This window comes from Setaria italica, chromosome IX (assembly GCF_000263155.2).
Source record: "Setaria italica strain Yugu1 chromosome IX, Setaria_italica_v2.0, whole genome shotgun sequence".
Classification (NCBI taxonomy): domain Eukaryota; kingdom Viridiplantae; phylum Streptophyta; class Magnoliopsida; order Poales; family Poaceae; genus Setaria; species Setaria italica.
Genome location: NC_028458.1, coordinates 51,973,017 through 51,992,220, shown reverse-complemented (window position 1 = coordinate 51,992,220; position 19,204 = coordinate 51,973,017). Strand labels below are relative to the sequence as shown.

Below are 19,204 nucleotides of genomic sequence, written 5' to 3'. Positions count from 1 at the left end.
CCGCAATGCTACCCGGGTTCACATAATAAGCTAAGACCCATTTCCTGCTGATGTCTTCAGGAGGGCGGGAGCAGTTTAGAGACCCGGCCCCCCCCCCCCCCCCCCCCCCCCCCCCCCGCGTCCAGCCTGCATTGGCTTGGCTGAAAGATTCGGGTTTCCAATTTGGTGACAAGCAGCGCGTACCGTTTGGAACAGTGGGCGCTGCCACGTTCCCCATTTTCGATTAAAGCTGTAGGCATCTTCAGGCACGACTGATCTTGGGGTGCCAACGAGACGAGCCAATCATAGCTAGGTCATCCTGAATTATTTGCCTACTGTACCGGCGAAACCTCGAAAAAGCTTACCGGGAGGAAAAGGGTAACAAGTTTAGTATATGCACGTATGCCTGTCAACTCGGTGGTTTACATACCAATTGTGTATTGCCACGTACGAACTGGGTTTAACCACTGAAGTCTGAAGACATGCACCAACGTTTTGGTTAAGATATGATCACCCTTCCTTTTAGTTTGAACCGGCTGCTACAACTAATCAATTCATTAGACACTGAACTGAAAAAAGTCCCAAGTCCGAAGGGCAAGCATGGGCACACGCACCTCCCCGACTCTTTTGCACGCTTGGTTTCCAAGCCAATCAACCGGCGCGGCGCGGAGGACAGGGCAGCCAGAGGCACGGCGAGGAGTATCCACCAAACCCGTGGCGGACACCCTCAGAGCAGGAACCAAGCATAATCCAAGGTTACCTTTGTTAATTAGGCTGTCATGTCGCTGTCCAGGGCTCCAGGCCCTCCCCTGTTTAATTGTGTTTATGTGACTAGAACTGCTGCTGGTGCAGCTGCACTGCACTCTGCAGTGTCTCTGATCGATGTGGGGTTTAGCAAATTTATAAACATCTCTTTTTTTAGGGGACCCATATGAAAAGGAGACGGCGATACAGAGGCGAGAGATTAGATGAATGCAATGACTGGTTGGTGGAGGGATCGATCGTGAGGTGCGCGCGCGCTAGGACCAGGAATGTCTCGGACGACGGTGATTCATCGGATACTGTCGGTAGCGAGCTCAGGGAACGGGGCCGTTTGTTTATGTTTGCTAGTGATCGTTAGTATAATTTGATTCCAGATAGATGTACCTATAAGCTAGGAGTATTTATATTATATACATGGCTATAAAGTATATAAACGGTGAGCATACGGGACACTGAAGCAATACAGCTAGCTGAGACGTGTATTATTTTGACTGAAGTCAGCAGGGGAAACCTCTACCTATCATTTTTATAATTTTTTATTCCAAACTTATTTAATTCATTCCGATAGGGTGTGGTTGAACCCAAATCTGCTGGGTGCTACTCGCATACCTTGTATGCCTAAAGCCTAGAGCTAAAGGAGCTGAAGTTTCAAAAAAAGAAAAGAGCTAACTGAGCTGTCGTAATAGAAACAACAAAACAGTCTGTATTCTGCGCTACCAGCGGCGGTGTACTGTAGACGTATAAATACGCACGTACAGTATACCAGTACATGCGTAAACACCTTCTCGTACGCAGAAGCATCAGGGGCACGCAACAGATTCCGGCGAGGTGCGAGAGAAAGCCGACCAGAAACCAACGGGCGCTACGGAGCCTTCACGGGGCCCTAGACCTCGCCGGCCGCTCACGGGAACGGGACGGCCTCCGCCCAACGACCGCTCCACGCATGGCCGCGCACCAGAACAAAAATACACGCCTCCCGTGGAACGGCCGGAACCGCCAGGAGGAGGGAGAGGAAGAGGAAGAATACGCCCGCCACCGGTAGCCCTGGCCCACCGGTGGTCGATGCCGCCATCATTTGCCTTCGCAGGATCGAGTGCTTTCTGTTTGGGTGTCAATTGATCGTATCCCATGCATGCCATTAGACGATAGCGTACTATTTTAGTTGGGCTAGCTGCTGGTTGGACGTCGCTTGAGCAATCAACGTATGCCCTGCATCCGCATGCGAGGGTTCTATTTGATGATTAGTGACTCGTATGCTTGAAACCGAGCTATTGTTCATCGGTCTTTAATGGGACATAGGTATAATAAACTTACAAATGCGTGGATTACTCTACTTCTAGAGAAAACAGTGCAAGTGCAACGAAAGGAAATGATTTAGAAAAAGAAAGGAGGGCTCGAAAACGAAATTGATGGGCCGGGCCCACGGAACGCCGAATCCACCAACGTTAACAACGACAAAACTCCCACAGCGCCATAAAACGGAGCTGGCTGCCGCCCGCGGCACGCTCCGCCCTTCCTCCCACCCTCCACTCCCTCGCCACCACCCCCTCTGCTCTGCCCAACGGGTCGGAGACGGAGGCGGCCCCACCGCCCTGAGCTCCTCTCAACCGCCAATGGACGCCGCCGGGCCGGCATCGGCATCGGCCGCCGCTGCCGACGCCGGTGGCGGCGCCCCGGCTGACGGCGGCGACAGGAACGCCCTCCTCGGCATGCCGGTTCCCGTCGCGGCGGGCGCCGCCGCCGCCCTGGCCGCGCTCATCGTCCTCGCCGCGGTGGCCGCCGCCGTGTACTTCGCGCGCCGGCGGGGCGCCAGGCCGCCCTCGCTGTCGCGCGTCGAGCACGCGCCGTCCTCCACCTCGGGCTCGGGCTCCTCCCGCCCGGCGTCGTCCGCGCGCAAGGACAAGGCCGGCGGCGCGGATCGTGCCGCGGGTACGGGCGCGGGCGCCAGCTCCTCCGACGTGGCCAGCTCGTCCGCGGCCGCGAGCTCGCTCGAGTCGCCGGTGAAGAGGAAGCCGGAGGCGGTCAGGGTCGTCGCCGGCGGGGCCGCGGCGGGGGTGGAGATGGGGTGGGGGAGGTGGTACGAGCTTGCGGAGCTGGAGGTCGCCACGGGCGGGTTCTGCGCTGAGAACGTGGTCGGGGAGGGAGGCTACGGCACGGTGTACCGCGGCGTGCTCGCCGGCGGGGAGGTTGTCGCGGTCAAGGACTTGTTTGATCACAAGTGAGTTCCCCTGTTCTCCTCTGCCCTTTTCCTCTTTACTGTTATCTTTCTTTTCTATCCCAGATCATGGTAAAAAGCATCGAACCCATGTGTTAACTTTCAGAAAAAAAAAAGCTCATTAGCTGTGCATCTACTGAATGGACATGTGTAAAAGAAATTAACCGCCGTAGTAAGTAGTACTTAGCAGTACAATTATGTCCGTTGTTCTTTTGGTGTAAATGCTTGAACGGGTAGTACAAGTTCCTAGTGGTACTCTTTGGGGCGTAGCATTTGGACAAGCAAGGAGTATACGTTTTGATGCTTTCCTAGACTGGATGCATTTCTTGGTCAATTGTCACGTACTCACATTATATCGGGGTGGTTGTGGTTTTGCTGTTGATGTGGCTTCAAGATTGTCAAGTATCATGGCCATGTAAAAAAAGCTTGTAAAACATGTTTTTATTAGCTTAAAAGCAATACTTCTGACTTTTGTTACCAATGTGAGCCTTCAGTTCTGCACAAGTTTAATCAATTGACTGCTCATCAACTAACCATTCGCGACAGCAGCATTTGGCCCCGAAAAGATTAACGAAGACAATTCTTAGAATTCTGTGCATTTTTAGTTCTCCAAACACAGGATGAAAAAGGTTCATTAGCTGAATCCTTTTTGGCTTTGCCAAAAGAAAAACAAAAAAACAAAAAAGGGTTGATCTTTGATGCCTTTAAAGTTAGTTCACAATCTTCAGCTGTCAGTTCTGACTGAACGCCCACAAGTCGCTGGAGAAAAATCTTTAACAATGCAGACATGTCCACACCATGATCTTCAGTTCTTCACTGATCTGCGTGCACGATTGTTAATATTATTGGTCTCTGATGATCCTGTGAATGGATTTAATGTAGCGAATGCACGCCCACAATGTCCACAGGTTGAAGTCAATGATTTTCCAAAAAAAAAAGATACGAATTTATTTTCTTTCCAAGGCTACGTATGATTGTGATATGAGTAGGTGGGTCTTTTTGTGCTTTTATGTGATGGCCCGTATGTATATCCATCTACTTGTTGGTTGAGTTTCGTCGGCAGTCATATGCGCCACGGATCGAAATCCTTTCTTTCAAGAAAAGATAAAGCAGAGGAAAGGCAAAGCGACGACCAAACTTTTCCTTTTCAGTTTCATTTCAATGACAAATATCCAGCTAAAATATGCAGTGCCATGAACTTTGGAGCAGTGTTAGCTTTGAAGCAAATCAAATGCATGCACGTGGATTCCTGATGATTGGCAGAGAAGCAACAGTTATTTCTGTTTGTTTACCCTCACCATACCATGCTAGGACATTCAGGGCAAATAATCAAGATGAAAGACGGCGGATGAGAATTAAACAATTTCTACTCTGAACCTTCACTGATCGGAATGCTGATTGAGACTATAATTTTTTAGGGGTCAGGCCGAGAAGGAGTTCAAGGTGGAGGTGGAAGCCATAGGCAAAGTGAGGCACAAGCACCTCGTCGGGCTCATCGGTTACTGCGCAGAAGGGCCTAAAAGGTGAGGAGTACTGAGTAGTAACCTGTCGGTTAACACGCACTTCTGAATTCACCTGAATAACCTGTCGGCCACTCATGCTTGCTGAATTCTGATACTCACTGGCAATGCCATAAATTTGCGTTCACAGGATGCTCCTGTACGAGTTCGTCGAGAACGGCAACTTGGAGCAGTGGCTGCACGGCGACGTCGGTCCTGTCAGCCCGTTGACGTGGGACATTCGGATGAAAATCGCCATCGGAACGGCCAAAGGGTATTTTCTTCTTCTTCTTCTTCAGACACTTCACTGACAGAGCACCTTGTGATCTTCGATTGCGAATCTGTTCGTTGCTCACCGATGCTTCATCGATGCAGCATCGCGTACCTGCACGAAGGCCTGGAGCCCAAGGTGGTGCACCGCGACATCAAGTCGAGCAACATCCTGCTGGACAAGAAGTGGAACCCCAAGGTGTCGGACTTCGGCATGGCCAAGGTCCTGGGCTCCGGCTCCAGCTACGTGACGACCCGGGTGATGGGCACGTTCGGGTACGTGGCCCCCGAGTACGCCTCGACGGGGATGCTGAACGAGAGCAGCGACGTCTACAGCTTCGGCGTGCTGCTGATGGAGCTCGTCTCCGGGCGCAGCCCCGTCGACTACAACCGCCCCGCCGGCGAGGTGAACCTGGTCGAGTGGTTCCGGGGCATGGTGGGCGGCCGCCGCGTGGAGGACCTCGTGGACCCGCGCGTCGCCGCTCCGCCGCCGCCAAGGGTGCTCAACCGGGTGCTCCTCGTCTGCCTCCGCTGCATCGACGCCGACGCCCACAAGCGGCCACGGATGGGGCAGATCGTGCACATGCTCGAGGGCGACGAGTTCCCCTTCCGCACGGTATGTTCTTGCTTGGCCGATGTCGGGCAGCCATTGCCACGGCCATGACATGACACGCCAGTTGTTCTTGGTGGTACAGGAACACCGCTCGCCGCGGGCGTCTCACCGGACGTCGACGGGCACGCGGCCGTCGCTCCTGTCGGAGAACGTCGCGGCCGCCGACGACTCGGACAAGTCGATGTGGAGATGAGGGATCGGAGCTGCAAGCAACCACGCACGCACCCACCTGACGCGGCGTACGTGCGAGGAGCTGGAGCTGGACTGACTTTTTCACCGGGTGTAAATTTTTGTTGTTTATTTACAGCGGGGATGACAGGGGTTTAATCTGTGATGCTGCCCGCTAAGGTTTGATGGCGTTTGCCCTAATGTATGGTTTGCCACGGGGTTGATAAAATTTTTTCATGCTGTTGTTACCATGCTGTGCGGCAGCAGGCCAGCCAGAGACGCGATGATCATGTTTGGCATAGACCATAGGTGGATGATGGTTGAATTGCTTGTGCCGCGGTTCTGTTCCGCCATCACGCGCGCACGCGTGGCTGCAACCCCACCGCGGGCAATTATTCCTCACAGCGGCCGATCCCCGGCTGGCCGCGGCCGAGATGGGAGCGTCTCGGCGTGCCGCGGCCGTGGTCAGGAGGCGACGAGCGGTGTGGGGGCGTGGGAGAGATCACGCGTTGCGCGTTCGATCCGCGCCGCCGGACGACTCGGAGCAGCGCGGTGCGCGCGGCGAGGCGGCGGCACAGGCACTCAACGTCGGGTGCACGATCAGGGCTCGTGACCGTGTGGGTTTTATTACATTATTTATTTAGGAGCTCCTAAAATTCCTGTCACATTAAATGTTTAGATACTAATTAGAACTATTAAACATAGACTAATTATAAAATCAATTGCACAGATGGAGACTAATTTGCGAGACGAATCTATTAAACCTAATTAGTTCATGATTTGACAATGTGGTGCTACAGTGAACATGTGCTAATGATGGATTAATTAGGCTTAATAGATTCGTCTTGGGAATTAGCCTCCATCCGTGTAATTAGTTTTATAATTAACATGACCTCCGAATATTCGATGTGACGTGAATTTTAGTCCGAATTACAGATCCAAACACCCCAAAATTCTCAATAAAAGCTTATGGGTGCCTGCGCGGTGGGTCACTGGTTTCAGTCTCTCAACTCCGCACCCCGCGCGCACTGTTGGCGACAGGATGCTGTGCAGTGTAGAATACAGCAAGACGCATTTTAGGAAGCGCTGCGAACCGTCAGACCCCTGATGGCCTGGACCTGCCATCGGCGAACAGCAGAGGCTTAGCGGCGCAATAAAATTTGAATACCGTTGCACCGCACTGCTGCAGAGGCTTTTGTTCATGCAGGCTCAGAGCCTCAGACTACTGTGGCGGCCATCAGAACATTGGCTTCAGCACTGCAGAGGACTCTTCTGGCTGAAGCAAGCAGCCATTTTGTGTTTGCCACTGATTTCCTTTGTTTCTGCGCTCATCACGATGGTATTCATCTGTGATCAGCCTATGTGCCTTCCCACGAAAGATATGATCAATTACCCCTCCGTGGCTAATTAGTCTATTTCTTACCCAACAAGTGTCTACATTCTTTTATATTAAAAAAACAGAAGAGGTAATAAATAGTGTCAATTTTACAAAAATAAAGGTGAGCAAAGTTCGTCTCGGTATAAATTGCAAGACGGAGCTAGCGATAGCTTCATTTAGCGGCTAACATTCAAAGTCATAATTTCAATTTAAAATACATCCATCACAAAGAAAATTCAATGTCATAAAATATCGTATCAATTTGAAATTAGAATGGCAGAATTTCTAAAGTTTACGTTCAACCTAAACCCTCAGCTATAAAACCATACAACCAATCCTTATTCAACATGATTCAGTTTTACAGTGGTCCAGGACTTAAGTAGTGTTTGAATTTCAAACTTTTATAAATGGTGTTAAGATTTGAAAAGTTCCTAAATACTTTTTTAAGTCAAATAAAGAATAAGAGGACCAAAAATAGCTAATGTTTAAACTAAACCTTATGTTGACCAAACTAAACTCCATAGGCCATACCATTTTCATTTAGGTTATACTATTTTCATTTAGGTTCTGAACAATCGTCCAACAAACAAGTTCTTCTTAAAAAAATATATTGTTTACAAATTACCTTGAAAACCATGCTCCAATCTTATATATATGTACGTTAAATTGCGCGATATGAGTGAAACAAATTAGGAAACTTGTCTCAGTACATGTTGTTTAATAAAACACAATCATGTAAAGTTATGATTTAATTACAACAATGTAAAATAGGTTAAAATCATTTTCGATAGTAGAGGTTAGAATGTTAACTTCGTTACAATTTCATTTAATAAACATAAACAGTGTAACTTTAATAAGTTAAAAACAATTGATAGCCGTTAAAAAGGTTAAAAACTGCAACAATTAGCAATAAATTTAATTTATAACAATGAAAGTAAATAAACTACACAACTACAGGATCTTGGTGGAGTCGAACCACCTTCCGTCCGGGCAGGTAGGCAAAGCTGACCAGTCCACGGAGGACCTCACCGTGTTGAGATAAGATCCAGAGACAGAGTCGGGACACAGACGAGGACTACACAGCGGTCTATACGCGAAACTTAACCTCAATTTTGTTGCCAAAATCACTTGTACGAACCTACGCTTATTTGAAATTAAAACCAGCAACGAGACAGATCTGCCCACAAACAGAACAGCGTAAAAAACCTAAGCTTATACAAAATGTAAACTGCTTCGGACACATGCACAGCAGTTGCAACAAATTACAATACAAAGTTGAGTGTCGGATAGCAATGAATGAGTGAAATCAGATATACCTTCAGCCCAAACCTCTTCCACGTTGTCTCCTCCAAAAAAATGCCAGCAGAACTGTAGATAATGTACTCTCCAGGTGAACTACTCTTACAGCTCAACCTCAAAAAATACGACAAGAACAATTGCAACGACAAAACATGTGTACAAAAATTAAGCAGCATCAGTCACCATATATTGTGAAACCCGCCAAGCAGCCAGACGGTCCGCTCAAGTGGTGAAATACTTGGTGAAATACTTTTCTAGACCACGGGGGAGCTCGACCAATAAACCCACAGAAAATTTCAGATATTTAGGAGGCTTCAGCAAAGCTTCGACTTCAGCAGAAGACATCATAACTCCAGAACTCCAACCGAAGACATTTAGGAAGCTTCAGCAACATAACCGCTGAAAGCACCAGCAAGAACTTCAGAACTCCCAGGAGCATGAGCAGCTGCGGAACTCCCAGGAGGCAGTTCCGCCCAGGAGGCACGAAGCCTCAGCAGTATCTTCCAGGGAAGAGAACAGCTGGAAGCTTCATAAACCAGCACGCCATCTCGCCATACATCCTCGTACATGTCCTTATACAACTTACAAGGGAAGACAAATTGCACTTACACAAACTGATTACAATAAACTAGTTGAATAGCTGCATCTTGCATAACCACTATAGAACTAAATATCACATAAACTTGCAACACTTGATCATTCTAGATATTGATATAATTCAAAATTAACACTCAGAACAAAATATAACAGAGAACTTACAGTGCCCAATATATATAGAATTTCATGTTTCTTGACAGAAATCCTAGGTGAGGTGCTAATTGAAGCATGAAAGTAACACTTAAAAGAATCAGCGTAGCAGCCACGACACATTTGCCACATACACAATTTAACTCAGAAGATTCATAGCTGATAGTATTAAGGTGTGAAGGTGAGGTGTGAAGGTGTAATTCAGAACGTGACACATTTGCCACATAATTGAACTCAGTAGATTCACAGCTGATAGTATTGAGGTGTGAAGGTGTAATTCAGAAACCAGCAGTTATCATCGCCAGGTTTCTCTCGATAGAGTTAATTAATTCATTTTTTCAATTTGGTACGCAGATCGACTTAAAAATCGAACAGTACGCGTCGTTCGTGTGTCAGTGGTGTTGCTCGGATGGAAGAACAGATGGGTGCACTATGACTTGGCACGTCCTAAAATTAAGAAGCATGGCATGGATGACTGCTTTAACCGTGAAGTTAATGAGTTACTGAAAGCACGTACTACAAGCAACAAGGATTGATGATTGCACCACTAAACTTCGCTTAGTTATAGACGTTAAGAAATTTATCTAGTTTGCATTATAAATTGCAACAGCATAAGTATGGATTAGTATGTAATATGAATTGCAACTTCAGATTGCCAATTGTACCTTGCGTGCGGCGCTGTAGCTCCTTGCCAAATTGTAGAATGCCCGAGGTGTACCAGGGAGACGTGTAGCCAACAAGAAGAAGCGGGCACAGGGACACAAGGGGAGGGAGAACCCGGGGGATAAAAAAAATAACCCCCCGTGCGATCTCCCACCCGAGGCACAAAATCAACATCTTTATTACGGTGGCCTGCCATGCGAGCGCACCCATCATGGCAAAGGCCTTCAAGATGTCACATCTTTTTTTTTCACATCTTCTCTTTTTTCACATCTTTTTTTCTTTTCTCCTCCCGACTCCACACGCAACTCGCTGGTTACATGTGTTTAGCTTACCTCGCCTTCAAGGCACGGATTTCCCCGAGCAACATCTCTCGGATCTAATAATTATGGAAATTCCATCCAATAATTATCAATACAAAGAGATATCATCAGGAGAGTTGAAGCAAATCCAGCAATCCGACCACACCGCCGCGTCCCTTCCACGCCTCCGAAACCGCCAGATCACCCCAATCTCGCCGAGACGTCCCAGCTCTGAAGGTCAGCAGAAAACAAAATCGAGGGATAAGGCACCGTACGACCAACCGAAACAGACTGAATCAACACGGGTTCCTTGGGCAAAGGACTAACCAACATCAGATCCGACGCGCCCAAACATGCAGACCAGCAGCCACCGCGCACACATCGACGCAGCCTCGTCTCGATCCGAGCCGGCGCACGCGCAACTCTTAATCAGATCTGAATCTGCACATCACAAAACAAGCCCATGTGTTTCGAGCAGACAAACAACGGAGAGATATTCACCGTTCGTCGATCCGACAAAGCATCCGACGAGAAGTAAACCACACGGATCGGCATGGAGAAAGGAAACTTGTTTCGATCTAGATCTAGACGAGATCGGCATGTAGAAAGGAACGTAGTTTGGATCTAGACGAGAAAGGATTTCCAGCAGGGGAACGAAGCAACTTAAGGGCCAAGGAAAAGGCGGGGTGGGTAGGCAAGGTTAGGGTTAGCGGGTGGTGCGGGAGGATTAGCAGAGGAATCCAAGGTATTTATTGTCCGGTTGCTGGGATCCGACGGCGGCGATGAGGCGGTTCGAGTCGGACGGCAGGATAGCGCGCACGTGTCCGAAGACCATTGGCGGTGCCACGTCGATTGCGTGGGGCGACCGCAACTTGCGGGAATTAGCGTCACTGCATGCGTCATTGTTCTTTCAGGATCTGTTGCGGAAGGAAATCTTGTGGCCACCGTTGACGGTGGTTCTGATTGGTTGGTTCGCGGCGGTTGCCAACCCTCAGACTGGGCCTTTTGGGCCTCCAGTTATATGGCCACCGCACGCAAGAAGACTTTCGGCCATGGAGGGCCTGCCATGGCCCTCCCAGTTTGCTTGCTAGCTTCTGCAGGAAAGAAATATCACAGACTCGTACCGAGGTTTCGGCGGTTTCTCCACGTGAAAAGTTAGAAATTTAGTTAAATAGTAAATTTTTTGTGCAGCTTCTAAAAAGTTGGAAGCGCACAAAAGCTGAGTTTTATATGAAAAACTTGAAAGGTCAGTTTTACGAGCTTTTCGTAGCTTTCGTAGCGTTTTGAGCTCAAAAAATTCAAGGTTTTTAGAAAAAAGCCAGCGGTAGTTTTTCAAACAACTAGAAGGTGCAGCTCAAACAAAAAGGTCAAGGCGCTAATTTTGGTGAATCATGAACAAGAGACATTTCAATAATTTTGCAAAATCTTATATATTAGTCTTAGGTCCTAACGCACGGATAAGTGCATAAAATCGTATAAAATTGTGTGCATCAAGATGAATTCAATCAACCAAAAAGATAAAACTTTGATGCGACGTCGCAAAAGATTCTACACGCGATTCTCGGAAAAAGAAAGCAGAAAAATTACTATATCTCTATTATTACTTGACATGGGCCGTGGGCCGGCCTTATTACAACCCTACTAAATTTTCCAACCATCCCCTTTTCTTTTTACTCTTTATCTATACATCATCCTTCTCCTATCTTCTTCTTTCATGACATCTACATAAACACGAACCGCCAAACCCCAAAACGCAACGAAAAATTGTACGCTCCTCTGTACTCCCCTGCTAGACACGTACCCTACGTCCGTGCCACTACGTCGCTGTGCTCTCGGTCAAAACGCTGTGTTCGCCGGCGATCCTCTGGACCCTGATCGGCAGGCCCTTGGGGAAGTCGACGAAGGGGTAGACGAAGGCCCGGTCCGGCTCCGCCAGCTCCCACCGGAAGTTGAGCACCAGGTGGTGCAGGAAGATGGCCATCTCCAGCTTCGCCAGCTCTGACCCCGCGCACAGGCGCGGCCCGCCGCCGTACGGCATGAAGCTGCTCGGCGCATTGCTCTGCAACAAAACACCAGCAGAACCAGACACCTGCGGCGAGCATGATCAGTGAAAGAATAGTCGCAGGCTTGACTGTTCAGAGAATCTAGATCATTTTATCTTATTTGTGGTTCATCAGTGAAAGTTCAGAGAATCTAGATCATCTGTCTTCTTGGTTCATCGGTGAATTGAGATCGTACTTCCACGATCGCAGTCGCAGTCCCTACTCCCTAGGGGCGCTGACGACGGCGCCGGACATCCCCATCGGTTTGCGGCGGATAAAGAATTAGCGATGTGTTGGCGACGGATGGATTCCACGCACTCTGCTGGCTGGATTCCAAGCTTCCAACGTGCCGTTCGTTTCCCAATTGGACCATATGATCTTGGAATCGTCGGAGGGAGAGTGCAGCTGGCAAACTAGCACGTCTCTTTCGATCGGACCACGACGAGATCGGGCACACGTGTGGGCGTCGAACATTCCCTTTCGTGTCAGGCCCATGCTCCTATCAATAATGGAGGTCAGCAGAGCAGGGGACGTTTGGTTACTTTGCTTATTTTTAGCACGTGTCACATCGAATATTTAGATACTAATTAGAAGTATTAAACGTAGACTATTTACAAAACCCATTACATAAGCGGAGGTTGAAATGTGTTTTTCATTTTCAGTATTTTTAGTCTAACTACTATGTCTTCTAGAACATCGATATCTAACTCCAATAGATGTTAGCAAACAAAATCTTCAAGTATATGGGGTACTCCCTCTGTCTAAATCTGCATATGTAATGGGTTTTGTAAATAGTCTACGTTTAATACTCCTAATTAGTATCTAAACATTCGATGTGATGGGTGTTAAAAATAAGTCAGAGGAACCAAACACCCCCTAGGTGTCGTGTTTTCGCTGGATATTCTTCAGTGTTCAGAGTTGGCACACATTTATCTCATGCTCCCCTTTTCAGATTCTAGTAAAAGCGCACGACGTGAAGGTTAGCGTACGATCGGATTCACTGGCCTGCATACGGCCGGAGGCTGCATCCAAATGCTCAGATATTTTTGTTTCCGTGATGGATTGGTGATCGGTGTTCATGTGACATCTACTAATTGGTTTCAGTTAATTTGTGTAGACTGAAACTTAGTTTGCAGAATTGCAGGGGGAGCCACTGACCTTCCATCTCCAAGGGTTGAACTGATTGGGGTCCTCGTACAACGACGAATCCAGATGTACCGCCGCCAGTACCGGAAGAATTTTCCATCCCCTCGGTATGTCGTACCCTTCATTTTGGCAGAGACAATATGGAAGCAGAGAAATGTTCAGTACATCATGTTCTTGCTGCACGTGTGTGGTCGAATTCAGAATTTCGAGCTTAGGATATAGGGTTAAACCTACCATTGTAATGCACATCTCGGATGACCTTCCGGTGCAGGAACCTGACAACGTTGCCAAGTCTCAATGTCTCATTTATAACCTGCAAGAAACAAAAAGGAAACTGTTAAACGAAAACACACCTACCATTTTCTACGGGTTTGAAGTGCTTCTAGCAGCCATCTGACAAGGCATTTGACATCTACTACTGTGTTTCAGGGTTAGCGACAAGCTTTCAGCATCTTTGGGGTTCTGTCTTATTTAGACCTGACCAGTTTTTTATCCCCCTGATCAGTTGATAATTGGCTGAGTGATGTCTGAAATACGAGTTCAACTTGTCCCATTTGAACAGCGAGATACAACACAGATACCTTCTTGTTGTATGCTAGCTATGCAAGAACAATGTGTACTTCTCAACGCATCTCGACTGTTGCAAAATGCCAGGCATCACCCTCTAAAAGCTTCCAAAACAAAATAAAGAAGAAGAAGAAGAAACTCTGTTGGGAGAGCAAGCGGACGACAAGCACTCCAAAATTGGCCAGCCAATTATTCTGACGCGCCTTCGGTCTCCGTTCGTACGGGAAGTTGCTATCCTGTACGACGCAACTAGACGAGACGGTTTGTGCTGGCACGAGTTGGACTGAAGCAGGCCAGGGAGCAGAGCGTACAGCGATCTCGCACTAGCATTGCGATGGAAAGAACGATCAGAACAAGGGGCCCTTACACATTGCGTGAAAACCATCTCCTTGTAGTCTTCCCAGCTCAATTTGGACGCCCCTCGTAGCCTTTGTCTCCTTGCAATCTCGAGATGCTCTTCCTGCAACTCGTATGTCAGTGTAACAATATATATAATTCCATTATATATAGTATTTTCTTTGACCAAACATCTAGTTTACTGTGGAAAGTTTGAAAAATGATCAGTGAGAGCTAGGTGGATGTATATTGTATAATAGTAGGCTTTGAATTTGTACCCGGAGTTCTTGGACAGCCTTAGGGCATCCTTCAAGGAAGAAGATGGCGAGGGCTAGTGCCATTGACGACGTCTCGTGCCCGGCGAAGAGCAGGCTCAGCAAGAGGTCCAGGATCTGTTCCTTCGAGAGATTGGATTGCTTCAGCGCCCATCCAAGAAGATCATCTTCCTCTACACTTGAGTTCTCCTTGCTCATTTTCTCAAGCCTATCCTCCATTTTCCTCTCTATTACTCCAAGTATGGACGCGCGTGACTACACACAAAAAAAAACACGACAATTGCATGATGTGATTTTTAGATCAATGAAAGCGAACATTTTTTTTATTGCAAAGTCCCTCTAATTTGCAAGAAAATATTGGACGTCAGCTGTACTATCATTTAGGGTTCGCCTAACTGCCTATTGGTCTAGTGCAATGTCTTCTCATAGCTGTCTGTTTTGAAGAAAATTTGTGTCCTTTCATTTGGAAGTAAAAAATACACGTAACTACCGCCAAATATAGATAGAGAGGGTTCAGTAGCACATATTTTCTTTCTCTCGTGTTCATCGATTTATAATCAGTAAAAGAGGTTGAGAAAGTTTTGCTTTTTCAGGTATGGAGGATGCATGGGCATGATTGACTTCAGCTAACAAAACAGCCTGCCGCTATTTCATTAACTGCTAAGTGCAAATTATGAAGTCTCTAATCACTTGCTTAAAAAAAATGAATGCGGCTCTAGCGTGTCAAGAGTTGGTCAGCAGTTGAATCATGATAAATGATGGATTCTTCCAACACATAATCATGTGAAGCTATGGAGATTGATCATTAGATTTTTTTTTTCTCAATAGTCTACCTCCCTAAAAAAAGAGTAGAAATTCCCACATGCAATTGTATGATGCAAAGATCCTGTGAATAAAGCAAGCATGCATGCTGCAGCTGGGAGCAATCACTAAAGATCGTTTGAGGGTGACCTCACAGGCAGTGAAAAGTGGGCAGCATTTTTATGGGGCCATGAGTGATGTGGGGAGAAAGTATGATGTAGCAAGGGAAGTTAAAGAAAATAAGCTGCAAATATAGCATGCCTCTATTCTACTAAATCTAGCTTTCAACTATGCAGTAGTTTAGTAGAAAAGCTGATACAAGATAAACCTGAAAAGGCTTTGTCTCGCACGTACTCACTTCGTTCCAAATTATATGTAGTTTTGACTTTTTCAGCACATTGCTTGCACTTAAACATAGCGTATATCTAATATCTAGATACATTACAAAATCTATAAATCTTGAAAAACCAAAACAAGCGTATAATTTAGGACGGAGGGAGTAGCAATTACTGTCTACCACTACTGTTTCTAAACTGTTTTCTTTTACCCATTTTGTGGATGCATAAAATCCGTTGTACAGAAAAGAACGCATGAGACGATGTGTATATATCCAAGTACCTGCCTGTAGCAGGAAAGAGATGATCCACTGGTCTCTCTGATTGGACGTGTTTATTAGGACGTGTGCATAACAACACAGCGATCCTTGGACCATCCACGAATAAATCTGAAGCCCACTCTGCTCTCGTGTCACGTAGTATATAGCAATTCGATCCGGCCCTCTTCTAATATATATATATATAGCTACATATATTGATGGACCATGCGGCGCCAAACAAAACTTAGCAACCTATCTCTCTCTACTACCTCTCGTATTTTTGTTTTCCTGAGAAGGAAGTACCAAACAAAACGTTGACAGGCTAGGCTAGGTAACATATATGTATATATACATATATATATATATCTGTCTATCTCCCTGTAGCTCCCGCTCGTGTGCATCATATATTTCAGATAGAAAACAGATCGCCGTAGCGGTTGTTGCGTGTAGCATCGTCTGATGAAACGTTGGTTGCCGCCTATTTTTGGAAACAAAACAACAAATAAAATCCGTGGGCACAGCGAGTGCGCACGGGGGCCGGGAGAGAGAGAGACAGGGATCACTCAGAGCTAGAGAGCGAGGGAGACGGGTAACACCCACCTTGAGCGCCTTCCAGTAGGCCGTGCCCGGGAAGTTGAGCGGCGCGGACACGACGCCCTTCATGAAGGTGATGTACTCCAGCCGCAGCCGCTCCGTCTCCTCCTCGCCGGGGTCCATGCTCATTATGTTCTTCGCCATCAGGTTAAACGTGAACTGCACTCGTCATCCGCACGCGGGTTGTTAGCTAGCGGCGATCCTTGCTTAGCAGCTTAGCTTGCATGGATCGGTAGTATGGCACCATGCGTGGAGCCAAAGCATTATTAGATAGATTAATCATCACTGGTAGCTCCGGGGAGTCATCAGATGCTATACCTTCTTGGCCTCGTGCTGGGCGGAGAAGGCGCCGTCTGCGGGCGGCCATGACCGGAGGACCAGCAGTGTGTGCCGCTCGACCTCCGGGAGCAGCACGGCGCGGAGGCGGACGGAGCTGAGGAAGTTGAGCGAGATGGCGCGCATCTCCCGGTGCGCGTCCCCCACGAGCACCAGCATGGACCACTTGCCCAGGATGCCGCCGATGCTGCGCGGGTAGCTGCACTCGAACAGACGCCCCTCGTTCTGCAGGATGTAGCGGTTCAGCCCCGCGTCCGCCGACACCACCGTCCGCTCCCCGAACAGGCTCGACCGGTATATCTTCCCGTACCTGCATGCACACGCATGGCGACGGCCAATAAGCTACGACTGCGTCGTGCGTGTGAGCTTAATTGATGGTGTGTGCACCGGCGGCGGCGGCGACGGACCGTGCGACGTGCTGCTCCATGAAGCGGCCGACGGAGGTGGCCGGGTGGGGGCGGAGGTAGCCGAAGGTCTCGCCGACCAAGGGCCAGCCGGGGGCGCCGGGGGGCAGGTTCGGCCGCTTCTTCTTCGTCGGCCGCCACCGGTGGGCGCCGTGGCATTTGGCGACGGTGGTGGTGTAGAAGGTGAGGAGGGCCAGCAGGATGAAGGGGAGGAAGAAGAGGAGCTCGCTGGTTATGGAGGCCATCATGGCACCCACAAGTTCCTACTGATCTGAGGTCTCTAGCTTTGCTGAAATTTATTTCCTGCCGCTTGCCCTGCCCTGCCTGATCACCTCGCCCGCTTTGTTGGTTTTTGTGTGTGCGTGTGGAGGGAGAGAGAGAGAGAGAGAGAAGGGGATGGGTTAGAGAGAGAAAGCAAGAGTGGGAAGGAGAGGGGGCGAGAGCTAAATTAAAGAAGCGCTTTTGGCTCTGGATTTCTCTCTCTACAAGTGCAAGCTTCGCGTCAAGGAAAAAATTGGTAGGAAGCTAGGCGCCCACTTCGCCCCCTCCCGGCTCTGTGGTGCTCTTATATAAGTTTTTGAGATCTGTTGACAGGGAAGAGGTGGTTGTGGGAGCTCTTTAACCAGAAATTTTTTCTTTCTTTGGTGCGGCGCGCAGGGAGTTGGGTCGGTGCATATGCATCTCCAATGTTTAATTTCTCCTGCTTCCCCGAGCCTGCGTCGACTGAAATCACGGATTTGTTCAGTTGAATGGTATGAGCACACGATTCTATCGCCCGATCGACCATCTTCTAGCTAGGAGGAGGGCTTAGTAGAGTTTAAGGTTGTGAAGGATCCTCTAGCAAAACCCGATCTTGAAGGGAGGATGAAGATGCGGGAACACTACCGGCGGCTAGCGGGATGGCGAATTGCATTGCCGAGGGGAGGGGGTGGACAACAAAATATAGAAGTTAGCATGGTATTAGAAGCAAGGACAAGGAGGGTGGATTCGGTAGCACAAACATTATGGGTATAGAAGAAGACTTGTGAGGTAGGAGGGTACCATGCCGGAGGTGCGAGGGACATGTGCATGTGGTTTTGCATTTTTCGATCATATAGGAAAGTTCAACTCATTTTTATATAAAGGAATAGTAAATATCCCGAACAGTGTGTCTGAATGTGTGCCCTGATATTCTAAGTTGCTAGAGAAATAAAATAAAAATATTTTCATCTAATGTAAAGAGATATGCACAGTTAAGTGAATGGAAAATAATTTCTACTCATCCCATAAAATTTGTTTCTCCACCTTCATATGGGTACGCCTAGCGCCGGCAGAATTCCTGTGCACAAGTCTAATAAAAGGACAAAACTATCCTATTCATTTTGGGAATCAAGGCCTATACTCCGTACTGGTTTAATTTAGATATATACAGAACCATACAGGACTGATTAATGAACAACCTATATTTATCATTGCATACAACTTGTACTGTATGCATGGATGGCTGCAAAAGGAATGATCCACCCGGTCAGAACAGTATCGCCAGATCAATCTAATTCCTGCTACTTGATAGTGTGTTCAGTATCGAGGAAAAACCCAAAGCCCTAAGGTGGTTGGGCGATACATTTATCGAGGAAGGGTTTATATCACATCTCCTGGCAGGTCTCTGGATTTATCAATCTAAACCCTATAGAATGTCTGTATCATCTGACATATAAAAATAGTTTACGTGCAACTAGATTTTATCAGACCTTGTCAGATTAGCTGTACCATCATGCATGAACCGTAAGAAAAACTGTCTCCATTCTAACCGCCAAAAAAACTATTCCATTCTTTTTTTCACTATGTAACTGTATACAGGAATATAAATTGTAGAATTACTTTAAGTGTCAAGTATACCGATAATGAATTTTTTTATTTCAGATATGTTCATAGATATATACTCCGTAATAGCCGGTTTCAAAAGTTTACTTGAACGCATTCCAGGGAATGGAAATAGTAAACCACATTTAGCAAAGTAAGACTAATTAAGCAAATATAATGCACCTTCACCAAAAAGATTCCTGCAGGCCGCATCAGTGAGAGGCATAACAGTATAGGTAGATGTATTGTGGAACATGAATATTATAAGCTGCTGCTCTGTCAGGGACTTGAGCAGTCGTGCTTTTGGAATATGTTCAATACTAATAGTATTCGAATTAAATATCACCATCTTTCTGTTGATTCCAGCTCAATAA

The 19,204-nt window shown here is 47.4% G+C and overlaps 2 protein-coding genes and 1 long non-coding RNA gene across 6 annotated transcripts; 1 reads left to right on the top strand and 2 right to left on the bottom strand.

The window, feature by feature from the left end:
* The first annotated feature begins 2,245 nt into the window (after positions 1–2,245).
* LOC101771747 (probable receptor-like serine/threonine-protein kinase At4g34500) lies at positions 2,246–5,757 on the top strand. Its single transcript, XM_004985051.3, has 5 exons — positions 2,246–2,959; positions 4,375–4,479; positions 4,607–4,729; positions 4,831–5,341; positions 5,421–5,757. Exons 1-5 carry the CDS (start codon positions 2,355–2,357, stop codon positions 5,529–5,531), a joined length of 1,455 nt encoding a protein of 484 aa, XP_004985108.1. The 5' UTR covers positions 2,246–2,354; the 3' UTR covers positions 5,532–5,757.
* A 2,325-nt stretch (positions 5,758–8,082) lies between these two features.
* On the bottom strand, positions 8,083–10,627 carry LOC101771354. Of its 2 annotated transcripts, XR_001393072.2 has the most exons (3): positions 10,220–10,627; positions 9,596–10,123; positions 8,083–8,764 (listed from the first exon to the last, which is right to left on the bottom strand). It is a non-coding gene; the product is annotated as an uncharacterized LOC101771354 (long non-coding RNA). The 2 variants fall into 2 exon arrangements; XR_001163035.2 differs by having other exon boundaries at positions 8,083–10,123.
* Positions 10,628–11,450: 823 nt separating this feature from the next.
* LOC101770693 (cytochrome P450 90B2) lies at positions 11,451–17,549 on the bottom strand. 3 transcript variants are annotated; one of them, XM_004985049.3, is made up of 8 exons: positions 16,992–17,548; positions 16,567–16,894; positions 16,255–16,407; positions 14,262–14,513; positions 14,015–14,107; positions 13,315–13,393; positions 13,093–13,199; positions 11,451–11,981 (listed from the first exon to the last, which is right to left on the bottom strand). In XM_004985049.3, the coding sequence occupies exons 1-8, from the start codon at positions 17,234–17,236 to the stop codon at positions 11,709–11,711; spliced, it is 1,530 nt and encodes a 509-aa protein (XP_004985106.1). In that variant the 5' UTR covers positions 17,237–17,548; the 3' UTR covers positions 11,451–11,708. The 3 variants fall into 3 exon arrangements, with proteins under 3 accessions (XP_004985106.1, XP_022679081.1, XP_004985107.1); XM_022823346.1 differs by having other exon boundaries at positions 11,451–11,951; XM_004985050.3 differs by lacking the exon at positions 11,451–11,981 and adding an exon at positions 11,988–12,433 and having other exon boundaries at positions 16,992–17,549.
* Between the last annotated feature and the right edge of the window lie 1,655 nt (positions 17,550–19,204).